This window comes from Pogona vitticeps, chromosome 11, assembly GCF_051106095.1.
Source record: "Pogona vitticeps strain Pit_001003342236 chromosome 11, PviZW2.1, whole genome shotgun sequence".
Taxonomy (NCBI): Eukaryota; Metazoa; Chordata; class Lepidosauria; order Squamata; family Agamidae; genus Pogona; species Pogona vitticeps.
This window is the reverse complement of record NC_135793.1, coordinates 5,807,463-5,821,560: the sequence shown is the minus strand read 5'-3', so window position 1 is coordinate 5,821,560 and position 14,098 is coordinate 5,807,463. Positions and strand designations below refer to the sequence as shown.

The 14,098-nt window shown below is 46.3% G+C and overlaps 1 protein-coding gene across 4 annotated transcripts in view; it reads left to right on the top strand.

Annotated features, from left to right (window-relative positions):
• Nucleotides 1–14,098, top strand: part of BRWD3 (bromodomain and WD repeat domain containing 3) — a 58,361-nt gene that overhangs the window by 34,183 nt on the left and 10,080 nt on the right. For all 4 annotated transcript variants that reach the window (XM_072981074.2, XM_072981075.2, XM_072981073.2 and 1 more), the window contains 11 exons: nt 752–876; nt 1,391–1,473; nt 2,045–2,156; nt 3,858–3,919; nt 4,054–4,209; nt 5,516–5,636; nt 6,632–6,757; nt 9,805–9,886; nt 11,158–11,214; nt 11,630–11,770; nt 13,395–13,547. In XM_072981074.2, the coding sequence (XP_072837175.2) occupies nt 752–876; nt 1,391–1,473; nt 2,045–2,156; nt 3,858–3,919; nt 4,054–4,209; nt 5,516–5,636; nt 6,632–6,757; nt 9,805–9,886; nt 11,158–11,214; nt 11,630–11,770; nt 13,395–13,547 (1,218 nt within the window). The remainder of the gene's footprint in view (nt 1–751; nt 877–1,390; nt 1,474–2,044; nt 2,157–3,857; nt 3,920–4,053; nt 4,210–5,515; nt 5,637–6,631; nt 6,758–9,804; nt 9,887–11,157; nt 11,215–11,629; nt 11,771–13,394; nt 13,548–14,098) is intronic.

The window sequence follows — 14,098 nt, the reverse complement described above, 5'->3', positions numbered from 1 at the left end:
CGGCTTCTGGATTGCTGATTAAACTGCTTCAGGGGCATATGGGCAGGCATGTCACTTGAGATCCACTGAGACATTTACATTGCTGCTTTTAAATGTCACTTCTCAATCCTGCCAAACAAAATGAAAACCAGAAAATGCCCGGTTTTGCTGCCAGAAATGTTTGTGGCCATTTGGCTGTTTCGCCTCCTCTGTAGGGGCTTCTTTTAAGCATAAAGAGGCCCTTTTTTCCCCAACCAGAATTGATTTCTGATCACTTCCATTTTTGGAGGTGGGGGAGCTCCTTTGACCTCAAGGGGAAGAAGGAATGGTTTAGTGGAGAATTAAACCCCCCTAGAGGCTTCTGGAGGTGCAATTTGCCATATTTATTGCATAAATCTCTGTCTCTCTCTTTCTCTCAATTATCTGGGTGGTTTGGAACCCGGAAAGGGGGGGGGAGGTCATACCAGAGGCCCCAAAAGATGGACAGACCCATAGGCTGCAAATGACCTTTTTCTGACTTTCTGTGACCTTCCATTCTGATTTTCACTCCATGTCCAGCGAGGCTTTGCTTTTCCGAATGAAGCCTTCATGGCATAGCATAGAATAAAGAGGATGGTACATTCTTTATATTTTGTACTAATCCATAGAAAGGGATTCATTTTTAACTCTTCCCCTTTCCTTTAAATTTTTGTCTTTCCCATAATTTTTTTTTTAAAAAACACAATGACTACTCTAAAACCTTTTTTTATATCCTTTGTTGTTTGACGAACAGGAACAAGAATTTGTGAAGATTGTGGGGATTAAGTACGAAGTTGGACCGCCTACACTTTGTTGCTTGAAGCTTGCTTTTCTTGATCCAATCTCAGGCAAAATGACTGGTGAATCATTTTCCATCAAGTAAGTGGCTGGCAAAGGACTGGACTAAATGTTTATGATGATATGTGGCTTCTGCTTCCTCTTATCCTTCTGCTGTCCCCAAACGTCCTTCTCCCTTCCTACCATTGAGAAAAAATAAGTGTGTAGTATGACATCCATTCATTACCTCTCGTATATTTCCACCCTCTCTGCAGCAACCACCTGTGAGCTAGAGCAGAGAGCAGGGGGAGACAGGAAAAGAAGAGGGCTTGCATTTCGTTTTATAAATATTGCTGGAAAGATAACAGGCAAAGGGGCAGCAGAAGCCACCACCGTAGCATTTCCTTCAAACCTAAATCCTTTCCCCAAATTGACAGTTTTAAAGATTCTCTTAGGGAGCTAGTGCATCATAAGAGGGACTCGCTGTTTCTGTAATCAACTTGGCAAGAATAATCAAGACTCTGTAGTCACAGTGGCTTAAGCATGCCTGCAGGAAACTGGTGTTTGTGGTTGCACGACCTCCGTCTAAAGAGTTGTTTCATTTTCTGTTCCATAGGTACCATGATATGCCAGATGTTATTGATTTCCTTGTATTACATCAGTTTTACAATGAAGCCAAAGAAAGGAACTGGCAGATCGGTGAGTGTAGTTTTGCTGTCGAATAGCCCCCGATTAAACATAGCTTGGCGGTTTTAGAAATGGTTGTATTAGATATCCTTTAATAGATACTGTATGCTAGCGCTCACAAGTCACTGTGTGTGTTTGTAAACAGGACAAAATGTGTGCAAAATAAAATGGCCAGAATCCTCTTTGCTTATTACATCAGTGTTTCCTAACCAGAGGTTCTTGGATTAAAACTCCCAGAAGCCTTCACCACTCACTGGCCTGTCCAGGACTTCTTGGAGTTGTAGTCTCACATAAAGGCCATTGCTTTAGCCTGTCTTCCTGCTGGCAGGCTCCCCACCACACCGGACTGGGAGATCAGGTGGAGAGATGGGACCTGTAGTCCATTGCTAAAGGACAGTCCAGCTGGAGGAGAAAAGCTGCTGTGCGGTTCCTCTTGTGCATGCGATTTTTCTCAGATGGATTTTGACCTCTCCGTCTGTTTCAAACATGTCATTATTAGAATGTCAGGGCAGAAAACAGAGGATTCTAACCCTGTTGTTTGCCTAAATGTCTCCATGGTGTGACTCTGAATATCCTGTTTCAGGGGACAGGTTTCGCAGCATCATCGATGATGCCTGGTGGTTTGGAAGCGTAGAGAGTCAGCAGCCGTTCCAGTCCGAATATCCCGATAGTTCCTTCCAGTGCTACAGCGTCCAGTAAGGATGATTCCTTTACTAAGTAAAAAAAGTCTCTAGCAAGAAAAAATGAGTTCTACACCGCACTCTCTTATCTAGTCTGTGCAAACAGGTCTTTTTGTTGGTAGTGGTACAGTAGGACACACACACACACGGTCCATCAGATCCGCTGATTCACTTATCCACTGGCTGAAAATACTAAATAGCCCCACCTCCCAGAAATAACTATATGTAATTCTAAGGTGTTTTTTTTTACCAGAACTGGCAGCTAGAGGGAGTTGAAGACCATGCAATATTCCATACTTCCATGTTTTTTGGCATCTGCAGCAGTGGGGCTGGAACTGATCCCTCGTGGATAATATGGTCCTACCGAAGTTTAAATTTGCTGTCTACCAATCCTCAAAACCAGTGGCTTCCAACTTTGAGTAGCTCAGGTGTCCTTGGACTTCAACTCCCAGAAAGCCCGGCCAGCACAGCCGATGGCAAAGGCTTCCGGGAGTTGCAGTTCAAGAACACCTGGGCTTCCCAAGGTTGGGAGCTTCTGCCCTAAACCCGGAACACTTGATCCCAGTTCCTTCTTCATTGCGTGACCAAAGGGCGTCAACAAAAACAGCATCTTATGTGAATGCAGGCGTGGATGGCACCTTTTACTGGGCTACTGAACAAACGGATTGCCAGCTTTCGTGGAGAAAAGAAGTGGAATTTTCTTGACAGGAGCTTGCAATTTGTTTGATTTTCGGTGGTCCAATAAACGTGTCTCTCACTCTTACATTTGTGCAACCTTGGATACCACATGGCCTTTTCCTCCCTCTTTCTAGAAGAGTCTGTGAGTCACAAAAGCCAAATGCCATCACAATACATGGAATAAGAGACCCGGCAAGGTGTTTAGGTGGTAACATTGCTTTTTGTGGAGAAAGCATAAACACATATGCCTTGACATCCCCTTTCTTGCCAGTTCGTTATCCAGAGTCTTGCTGGCAGTCTTCCGCATGAGCTTCGACTCGTTTCTTCTCAGCGGACTGGACCACCACTTAAAAAACTAGCCGAATCCAACGCAATTTTGGGAGTTGGGCTTCTCTATAAAAGCAGTATATCCTGATTTCTCTAGACACTGGATTATAAATTTCTGCCCCGGGGCCGTTATACAGATTACAATCCAAAGCAGTATATTCCAAGTTTTTTCCTGCTGACCCCTGCATTCCTTGAGAGGAATCCTTCCTTCTGAACCCGCCTGGTGACATTGCAAAGGGAAAAACTGTTCATTCGCACCAGCATGCCGAGTGCTCTACGTGACACTTAGGTTGTCTGAGTTTTGCTACGTAAAATGAGAGGGAACTCCTAGTCTTTGGGCTTGGATACACGGTGGATATTCTCTATAACAGTTTGTGGAAATTTCTACCGTATTGGCCAAAATAGTTTCCACATTACTTTGTACAGCAGAAGCTGGTAATGTCATCACCACCTGGAAATAACATTTATTTTATTTATTAAATAAATTCATTAGTTCCTATTCCCCCCCCTCCACCTCTGCTTTAGGTTTTGGGACTCCCTTTTGCTCTTGGAAAAAACAACCAAGGGAGGCTTTTCGTTGCCAAAAGCTGCCATTTGTCCTGCTTTGCAATCCTGTCTCGTTTGTATGCAGTAACATCACATATTTTCCCCCCCGCACCAATCTTTTCCATTTTGAGTCATTTAAATCTCTTTTTTTTTTCTCTTTGGCAGCTGGGACAATAATGAGAGAGAGAAAATGAGCCCCTGGGACATGGAGCCAATTCCGGAAGGAAGTAAATGATGTGGTTTATCTCTCCCCCACCCCATCTCGGCCCCTGTTTGGGCATCAATACCATTTACTGAAGAGTCGGGCAGGGAGTGGTGTGAGCGCTCTAACTGGCGTTCTCCCTCCTCTTCTTTCCTGCAGCAGCATATCCAGAGGAGGTTGGCGCCGGTGTTCCTGTTACCACCGAGGAGCTGGCGTCCCTGCTGTACAAACCACAGGAAGGGGAATGGGGGTCCCATTCCCGAGACGAAGAGTGCGTGCGAGTTCTCCGGGGCATCGATCAGCTGCTCTCCTTAGGTACAGTGGACTTAAAACCAAATGTTTTATGTCCGACACGGCGGAGATCGTCTTCCTGTCTCGTGTCAGACCCACCGGTGCTGATGGAAACAGACGGTGGCTTCCATACACAGTGTATTCATTCGCCTCTGGCTGCATTTGCAATCAAGGAGACCTTGCAGGACGGCTGACATGAGCACGAAGCAAAGCGCAGAGGGAACCCATGTCAGCCTTGGGCCCCTGTGAGTGGCCTTGCCCTTTGGCCATGGCTGGGGCTGCCTTTTGTGTGGCTTTGAAGGGTGGCCACATGTCAGAGCTTTACAGGCAGACGTTGACCTGGCTGATTCGGATGCCCCTCTCCTTCCCCTGGCTACCCTCAGGCAACTGCAGAGGGGCCATGAGAATGTCCTGCCCCTTTTATTTTCCCACAAGTCACTTTTGCCCCTCTTTCCCTTTGCCCTCTGCCATCCTGCTCCACCTTTCATTCCATTCTCCTCCCTTCAGATCAGTGGTTCCTATCCAGGAGTCCCCAGAGGTTCTTGGACTACAACTCCCAGAAATCCTGGCCAGCAGAGCAAGGGGTGAAGGGCTTCTGGGAGTGGTAGTCCAAGAACCTCTGGGGACCCAAGGTTGGAAACGATTGCTTTAGATAATATGCCTTCCAGGACCCTTTCTTTATTGCTTCCTGTCCAAATTGCGCATCTCTGGTTTTCCTCTGTCTTTTCTTTATTCAGCACAAACACTTCTTAGTATTTACAGCTTCTTCCTATCAGGTGTCTACTAGAGATCTCACTTGTGTTCTGCTCTGTGTTTCATGGCTATTGGGTTTCCTTAACTAGTGGAGTCACATCATAGCAGGGAAAATACAAAGCAAAGTGTGCTGCTTCTGTACCACCCAACAGCACTTAAAGCACTCGCTAGGCGGTTTACCATTTAATTAGATAGACTACACATTACCCCCCGCCCCCGGTGAGCTGGGTACTCAGTTTACTGATCTCGGAAGGCTAGAAGGTGGAGTCAACCTTGTGCCAGGTACCTGAGCCATCAGGATTGAACCCTGGTTGTGAGCAGAGTCTTGACCGCAGTCGTGCAGTTGAACCACTGTGCTACAAATTGCCTGTCACAGCAGTTCAGCGGATGGCTTAGTTAAGGATATAACAATATGCAGTAATGCATTATGTGCTACAGTCCTTTTTGAAGAAGGTTGGTGTTTTTTTTAAATGTACGTATGTATATGTTTATGTACAGGCACAAACAAGTACCATTTCTTAATCATGACTTCTGCCCCATCTTGTGGAATCACATTGGTTTCCGTCTTCTTTCTTAGATATTTCAAACCCATTTGCTGTCCCAGTCGACCTTAGTGCCTATCCTTTGTATTGCACTGTTGTTGCTTATCCAACGGACCTCACTACAATAAGGAGAAGACTTGAAAACCGATTTTACAGGTCAGATGGACGATTTCTACCAGCTGCATGTCATCCAACAGATCAGCCTTCTATGAACCACTGCAAAATTTTTGCTAAGCTGAATGTCCTTTGGCTACAGTATTAGTAATGGATTCCTCCCCCACCCCCCGCCACCCCCAGTTCCACTTAACTCTGAGACTTGTAGTGGGTTGTGGCATGAAGCTCTGATACCCACTGAAACAAGGAAGGACATGTGGCTTTCAGCTTATTCCTCTATGACCCACGATTCTGTTTCCTGCCTGTTTAGAGAGGATTGAGGTTTGCTTCCCATAATCTGCTCAGGTTTCTGTCCAGAGGGTTGCACTGCAGATGTCCACTAGTATCATGTCGGATTAGTAATACACTTCTCCCTCCGACAACGCTGGGGTTAGGGGCACCAGACCCCCTATGTAGTTCAAAATCCATGTATAACTCTTATGCCCCAAAACATAACGACAAAGCATAAACAGTTGATTGAAATACACACAGACGCACCTCCCTTGACTCGCGTCAGCCTCCCACCATACCCCAGCACCCTCCTCGGCCGCCGTGTGGAGCCGCCATACCAGGAGAGGGGGCTGGCCGGGGGGCCGCCATCAGACTGGAGGCCACTGCCTTGCCGGCCACAAAGTCCTAGGTAAGCCCAAGACCTGCCTTTCTCAGGCCACTTCCTGGAGACAAATCGTAGCACAGCATTTAATTTATTTGTTGAATATTTATTGAAAAAAATAATAATCCAGATTAATGCAGTTCAAGGGAAGAACGTGATGTGTATGTGATGTGGTGAACCACAGCTCTTCTTAATTGCCTTGAGCTGACTTGGTATTTGGTAACAAGCAGAAGAGTTTCTGCCTCTCTTTTTCCTTTTTCCATTATTTCATAGATGACTCTCCTTGTTGCGTCCTTTTAACGTCACTGTTGCATCCACTGTTTGTCCAAAGCCCCCCGTGTTTGTCAGTAGTCGCAAAACGACCCTGACGCAGATTTCTTTGCAGGAGAATATCCGCACTCATGTGGGAGGTACGATACATCGAACACAACGCCAGGACTTTCAATGAGCCCGATAGTCCGATTGTGAAGGCGGCCAAGATTGTCACAGATGTTTTGCTTCACTACATTGGGTGAGCAGAGTGTTCGCTTCCACCTGAAGTTCCAGTATTGAGAAATAATTATCCGAAAAGTTGCCTAGTTAGAAGAGTTTTTCCTGACTGTTGGGCACATGCTCTCTCTCTCTCTCTCTCTCTCTCTCTCTCTCTCTGTGTGTGTGTGTGTGTGTGTGGTTGTCCACATGTTTTAAGTCACTTCCTTCCCCATTTCCTCCTGTGCAGCATAAAGACACATCCTCACCAATTTCAGTGATGAAGTTGTACATTACACAAAATTGGACCCCTTCATGTGATCTGTTAATTCACTGTTACTGATGTGGGTTAATACTTGGCCCGGGAATGCAGAAACAGTGGGAAGTTGGTTGCCCTTCCTTACGGGCCCTCTTTGCGAGGTTCATCTTGGTACTCTCTGTTATTGTATACATACAGGTCTGGCATCTGCACAAAGCCATGTTTGGAACACTCTAGAACTTAAGAGCTTTTGGGAGGAACATTATTTTCCCTTTGTGAATTTTTGTCCTCTGCTATCTACGGGGTATCTATGGGTGATCGGTCCCAAGGGCCTCCTTCCCACAGATGTTGAAAAACGTGGACCTATCGAACTTTGCGTGGTCTCTGGTTCTCTCTAGTGGCCAATTCTGGTAAATAAAGCCTGGAAACACAAATACAGTGGTGCCCCGCTTAACGATTACCCTGCTTGATGATGAATCCGCTTCACGACGATGTTTTTGTGATCGCTATTGAGATCGCAAAGCGATATTTTAATGGGCAAAATCTGCTTTATAACGATTGGTTCCCTGCTTCGGAAACCGATTCTTTGCATTACAACAATCAAAACAGCTGATTGTTGGGTTTTCAAAATGGCCGCCGGCTGTGTTCAGGACGGATTTTTCACTGCACAGGCATCAGAAAATGGCCTCCCTATGGAGGATCTTCGCTGGACCTGGAGGTATTTCGCCCATTGGAATGCATTGAACCGGGTTTCAATGCATTTCAATGGGCTTTTTAATTTCCTCTACAGCGGTTTCGCTGGAACAGATTATCCTCGTCAAGCGAGGCACCACTGTACTTGTTTCTTTTTTTAAATTTAATATGTTCAGGCAGCAGATAAGTGAATCAGTGGATACTGATCTCACGGATTGGAGGGGGTTTCCTACTGTACTTACTCTTCTGTATGATCTCAACTTACCTTTTCCCCTGTGCTGTGGAGCTCTGCCCACAACTTGATGGCGACTACAACCTTATGGAGAAAGTGCAGTGAGTGTGCGTATCTACGTCTGTGGGGGAGGGTGAAGTAAGTTCGGGGATTGCCCGTTCATACAGGCATTTAAAGTGTGTGTGTTTTGTGTGGTTATGGCTCATCTGTTGGCCGAGGTGCCTTCGCTAGGACTCGAACACAAAGCTGGAATCCCACTTCAGACTTTCCTCCTGGGAGCAGTCTTTGGAGGACGCTAGCCAGGCTGTTCTCTAACAGGTGCATTCCCTGTGAGGATAGTCTCCATGCTCTGGGAGGAAAGAGTCTCATAGAGCAGGGGGCTTCATCAGGATTCCCAGGGACCAGGATGGGAAGGGACTGTGTTGATCCCATGGACGGAATGGCAGGCCTCACTCTCACCAGCCCTTCGTAGCTGGTTCCTGTTGTGCCCCCACGTACCAAACGAGGCCGTATGAGCTGGAGGTCCGCCGCCTTTTGCTTGCTGCTGTTGGCGTTTGGTAGCCTTGACGCTCCCGGTGATCTCTCACTCGCAGGCAGTCCTCAAGAGTTCTGCCAGGCCAGCTGCCTGTTTTCCAGCCAAGCTCATTGGCTCCTTCTAACCAGCCCTTTGCCACCAGCCTCTCCTCCGTTCCCCACATCTCCATCCGCGGTCCTGTCCTCTGCCAAGCTGCATTCAGACCTTTGGGCCATTTTGCGAGGCCTGTCACAGCTAACGCGGAAGCCTTTTGAGTCATGAGCAGCTACTGATCTTCACCTCCCAACGCTCACGACAACCTTTCCGTTAGCAGTGATTCCTGAACGGCGTCGTGGTGAGCTCAGTGTCTTCAGGACAGACTGGCCATTTTTGACCTTTCGTTCAGAGAAGGAAGTGCGGTGTGACCTGGCATCACTTCTGTTGCCACGGTTTCCCCTTGAGCCAAGACGTGACTCTCTTGACTTCTTTCCTGACTCCTTCCACCTTGCTGGAGTCCTTCCTGCCATACCGGTGGCTGTCAGGAAAGGCTTAGGGATTTTTTTTTTTAACACATTGCTCCATGTCAGTCCTCTCAAAGACCACATGTCAAAATAAAAGCTTCCCCTCTTGATGGCTCACTGCATAGGCAGTGGCAGCCGCTGGAGTGACCTTGAATGACCTTGCTTCTCTGTGCCTCAAGAGCCCTCCACCATCATGGGCAGCCTTCCACTAACTGGAGATCTATCAAGCAGTCCCCCGTTTGCAGCCCTCTCTATTCATTCCCTGTTACAGGTTGCCTGCTAGAGCAGGTGCGTCTTCTATCAGAACGGTGCTCTCCTATGTTTGGCTTGACCTCTTCCCTCTCCCAATAACCAGGTTTGCTGGTTAGGGAGACCGTGAGGGAAAACAGGTTGCTTCTCTGGAACTGCCCTTCTATTAGTGATCAGCTATGCAGTTGTACAAAGGGACGTGGTGGCGCTGCGGGCTAAACCGCAGAAGCCTGTGCTGCAGGGTCAGAAGACCAAGCAGTCGTAAGATCAAATCCACGTGACGGAGTGAGCTCCCGTCGCTTGTCCCAGCTCCCGCTAACCTAGCAGTTCGAAAGCATACAAATGCAAATAGATAAATAGGGACCACCTCGGTGGGAAGGTAACAGCGTTCCGTGTCTAAGTCGCACTGGCCATGTGACCACGGAAGATTGTCTTCGGACAAAACGCTGGCTCTATGGCTTGGAAACGGGGATGAGCACTGCCCCCTAGAGTCGAACACGACTGGACAAAAAATTGTCAAGGGGAACCTTTACCTTTACCTTTTTTATGCAGTTGTACAACCTACCTTCTTGACATACCTTGTTTACTCATTCTGATGCAGCTAACTTTTGCTGTTCTTCAGGGATCAGAGCTGTATGGATATTTTGGAGACCTATAACAAAGTGAAAGCGGAAGACTTGAGCAGCACAGAGGATGAAGAGGAGGTAAGAAGGAAAAGCGACTTAAAAAATAAATTGCTGGAACAATTATGGTGAGCAACTAGTAATCATGCAGGACTTCAAAGGACAATCTGTCTTCCCATTTCTGAGGACTAGTAGCTTGCTTTTTCAAGAGCTGTTCATTTTCAAAAGCCATATTTCTAAAACCGGAATAATATTTTGTACTGTACTGCCTGTTCCAGCACATAGGGAATCCACCAAATGTTATCACAATTTTCAGTTCCTCTGTCTTCCTTATGACAATGCAGCTTGTACATGGAGCCTTTAAAAAAAAATAAGGCAGTAGAGGTCAAGGGTTTCCTTCCACTCTTGAATGACACCTCTTCCACCATGGCCAATTGTCACTTAGTATTGGACTTGCAGCTGAACACATCTGGAAAGGTAACAAAGGTGCCTCTGCCTCTGTTGGGCCTTCCTGAAGGTGATGGAGGTTGTAACCCAATGTATTTTGAGAATGCAAGGTTGAGGAAGGCTCGTATGTACACCAGCCAGCAGGGGTCCTTCTCAGCCTCCCCTGGAGATGTCCAAGAGTTAACCTGGCACTTTTGTATACAAAGCATGCAGCCAGAGAACTGCCTTCCTTCATTTCAAGCCACTGGCTTTCCAATGTATAGGCCCGGTGGTTTGGCTATTCAGCTGCACAGCTGTTCCATCTCCCCCCCCCCCCCCCCCCGGCTTCTCTTGTCCTGCCTCCTCGAGTGGATGGCCACTCAGAGGCAATGGGGCGGCTTCTCTGCCCCACCTCTTCCGGGCGCTGCTTCTGAGTTGACACCTCTTGGAGGGGGCGTGGCACCGAACCGCCAAACCCCTGTTGCAGTGGTAAACGAACCAAGCTGAACCACCGAACTAGTGGTTTGGCCCCATCTCTAATCTGCTTGTATGATGTAATTTAATAATTTGGGGAGGGTTTATGGGTATTTTAAGACATTTGTATTCTATTCCCTTGTATATGCTTTTGTTTGTACTCTGTAAAAGTAATAACGTCTAAAATATATTAGATCTGAAGTAGACACCTCTTTTCAAAATTTAGGGTTTTTCCCAGTTATTTCCCAGCATTAAGTAATCTCACTAGATTGTAAAACCACACTGATTTCATAATTACAAGAAACTGCTTCTCGTTATCCATTGTAAGAGAGTAATTTGGTTGTGGCAGGGGGGTGTCTTCCTGTTTTTGTGCCCCTCCCTTATTTTCTCTTGTAAATGTCTTTCAATATTGTTGTTGGTTTTTGGCATGCCTTAATTGCACTGTCCTTCAGGTGGCAGAAGTATATGCAGATTCAGATGGCCCAGGAACCTCATCTGGAAAAAGAAGTGTGAGTACCGCTTAGTTACCATTCAGGGTCAGAAACTGGATATGAAACAGATATTCAGATTTAATTGCTCATCATTGATTTCGGGGGGTGGAGGGTGGAATCCATTGAATTTTCTGTGGCTTTTAATTATTTGCCCAAGGGTATTGATCACAGGTGACTTTGAAAAGGTAATTTGTAAAAGTAACTTACGGAGTATGGAGTGTTCATTTAAGAAATCAGATGGAAGGATTGATCAGCAAGGTTTTACATTTTTATCTTAGATGCCAGACTGGAAGGGAACCAGAGACAAGGCTATACGTAGCATCAGGCATAACCTCATGTCCTGTTGTTCTAGTCACAAGATGTGAGGTGGAAGTACACTTTTTTAAAATACATCCTCAAACGTGGGTTTTGCTTCCTTTTTAAATGTCTTCAGGTAAAGCATCAGGTGAAACGTCAGCTCTCCAAAGGAAGTGCAGAGGCCTGGAAAGAACAGTGCAAGCAGTTATTAAGCCTGATCTACGAACGTGAAGACTCCGAGCCCTTCCGACAACCCGTGGATCTCTTTTCGTACCCCGTAAGTTCTGTCACGCTTGATTTCAGGGCCGAAGCATCTGTGTGGAGCAACAAGACCCCTATCTCATCCCTTCGCATGTGCACCCTCGGGGGGGGGCTTCTCAACATTCCCTGTTTGCTCATATTTGCCCACCTACGTCCCTTCTACTTTAGGAGCCTGATTTGAAAAAAAAAAATAAACAGGCAAGAGACTGGATTCTTAGAATAGGTTTTCTGCATTGATTCCTGGAGGCTGTGTCGGTGTGCTGCCGTTGCAAGAAAACAACCCCGTCCTGCCTGCCTTTTGAATTGACGTGTGCGTCTGTACTGCGTCTGCTCATCTTTATGTAAATGCTTTGAATGGCACAGACCATCAGCTTTTGTTTAAGAAAAAAAAGAAAAAAGACGCCCCTGTTCCTAACGGCGCAGAAGAACCCAATAGATACATGTGTGCAAAATGCGTGGGGGTGTCTTGTCCCTTTAGCCATCTCAAAAGTCAGCAGGGGCCAGAAGGTGTGTCCTCTCGGGACAACCTGAAATGGATTTTTTCTTTAGGTTTAAGTTTGAAACAAGCTGTGCTTTTTGACTGCGGAGACTGGCCTCAGGTGGTGGCATTTATGGAATGTTACGTTTTACATGAGGTGTGTCAAGTAATGTCGTAAGCAGCGGACAATCCATGTTCAGTATTTCGAAATAGGCAGTGCTTACCTAATCTTTTTACTGCCGCCTGTGGCAATACTGCATAGCTAACCTTCTAAGCTCAATGCCAGGGCAGGATCCTTCCCAGGATCCACTTTTCATTGCAGAATACGGAGGCGGTTTCACAGCCGAGTTTATCTAGGACATGGTTGCCCATACGGTATGAAATCATGGTCTGAAATCTCAGCCTACTACGATCCCAGGTTCTCTTTCCATAGACAGATACATCCAGCCCCCAACTCCCAACGGATCTCCTGTGCTTAGGTGCGTATTTTTTGTCCCAAACAAAATCCAAGAAAAACAGATCTAAAGAAGGCTCACAGAAGGCAAGACCCATCGTAATGGGCTAGAGTTACAGGAAGCCAGATTTAGACTACCAGGAAAAACTTCTTAACTGTTAGAGCAGAACGACCATGGAAATCATTGCCTTGGGAGGTGGTGAGCGCTCTAGCGCTGGAGGCACTCAAGACAAAATTGGACTATCCTGTGTCAGATCTACATTGATTTGGATTCCTGCCTTGTGCAGGAGGTTTGGACTCCATGGCCTTAGAGGCCCCTTCTTGATTCTATGAAGGAGTGGCAGGTTGCCTCGAGGGGATTTTTATCCTTCACAAAGCCAAAAAGAAAAAAGGCTGGGCCTGCAAGTGTACATTCATCCTGTGAAATAAATTTTTAATTTAAAATTATTGCCATTTCATGATCCCCACCAAGGGAAGTTTTAAAATGATCTACGTGATTTTTGAAGGGGAAAAAAAGAACAACGTAGGAAAGCGGACCAATGTCCTCTTTGTCACATCCCATGAATGCCAGGGATATGGAATGGTTTGGAGACATATTTCTACCCTAAAATCACTTTAGATTTGGATGGGTCATAGAGGTTCCCAGAAATAATTTGTGCCACTTCTGAAAAATGTTCTGTCTGTCAAGGCGTAAAATGTTGTTTGTAGGATTACCGAGACATTGTGGACACGCCGATGGACTTCAGCACTGTGAAGGAAACTCTAGAAGCGGGTAATTACACAAATCCCCTCGAATTCTACAAAGATGTCCGCTTGATATTCTGCAACTCCAAAGCGTACACACCTAATAAAAAATCAAGGGTAAGATGCAAGAGTGTGTGTGTGGTACACACCCCTGTCCCGTTTGAAATGTGCCAGGCAAGCAGAATAGCAGTTTAAAGAGCTTTCTATCCTTAAGCTGAAATGGCTTGTCTGATCCAGTTCCTTCTGTAGCAACCCTAGCCATCCACCTCCTCCTACGTGGTGGTTTCTCTTCTTCAAGATCTCAGGCATTCTAACAGATGCAAGGGTGAACCATCCTCTGCAGGCCCCTTGTGTCCGGTGTTGTTAAGCAATTGGCAACAAGAGTGTGCCCTTAAAAAAACTGAATGGGGCTATAGCTTGTTCCCCTTCGTGGCAGGAAGCTAATAAAACCAGACTTTTCATCTGAATCCTTGGGGTTTTGAGTTCATGTCCTTTTCTGGTGGCGTGGGAAGAAGAAAAGGCAGGTATCTTCAAGAGGATTCCTGCACCCAGCATCAAGCTTGCAGGTGGGTGTGAAAAAGTGCCCCAGGGATTTTGATGCATTCCAGCCCACTGTGATGAATGGGAAAGCCGTGCTTCCTTGTATAGACTAATTCAAGGAGGCTCTG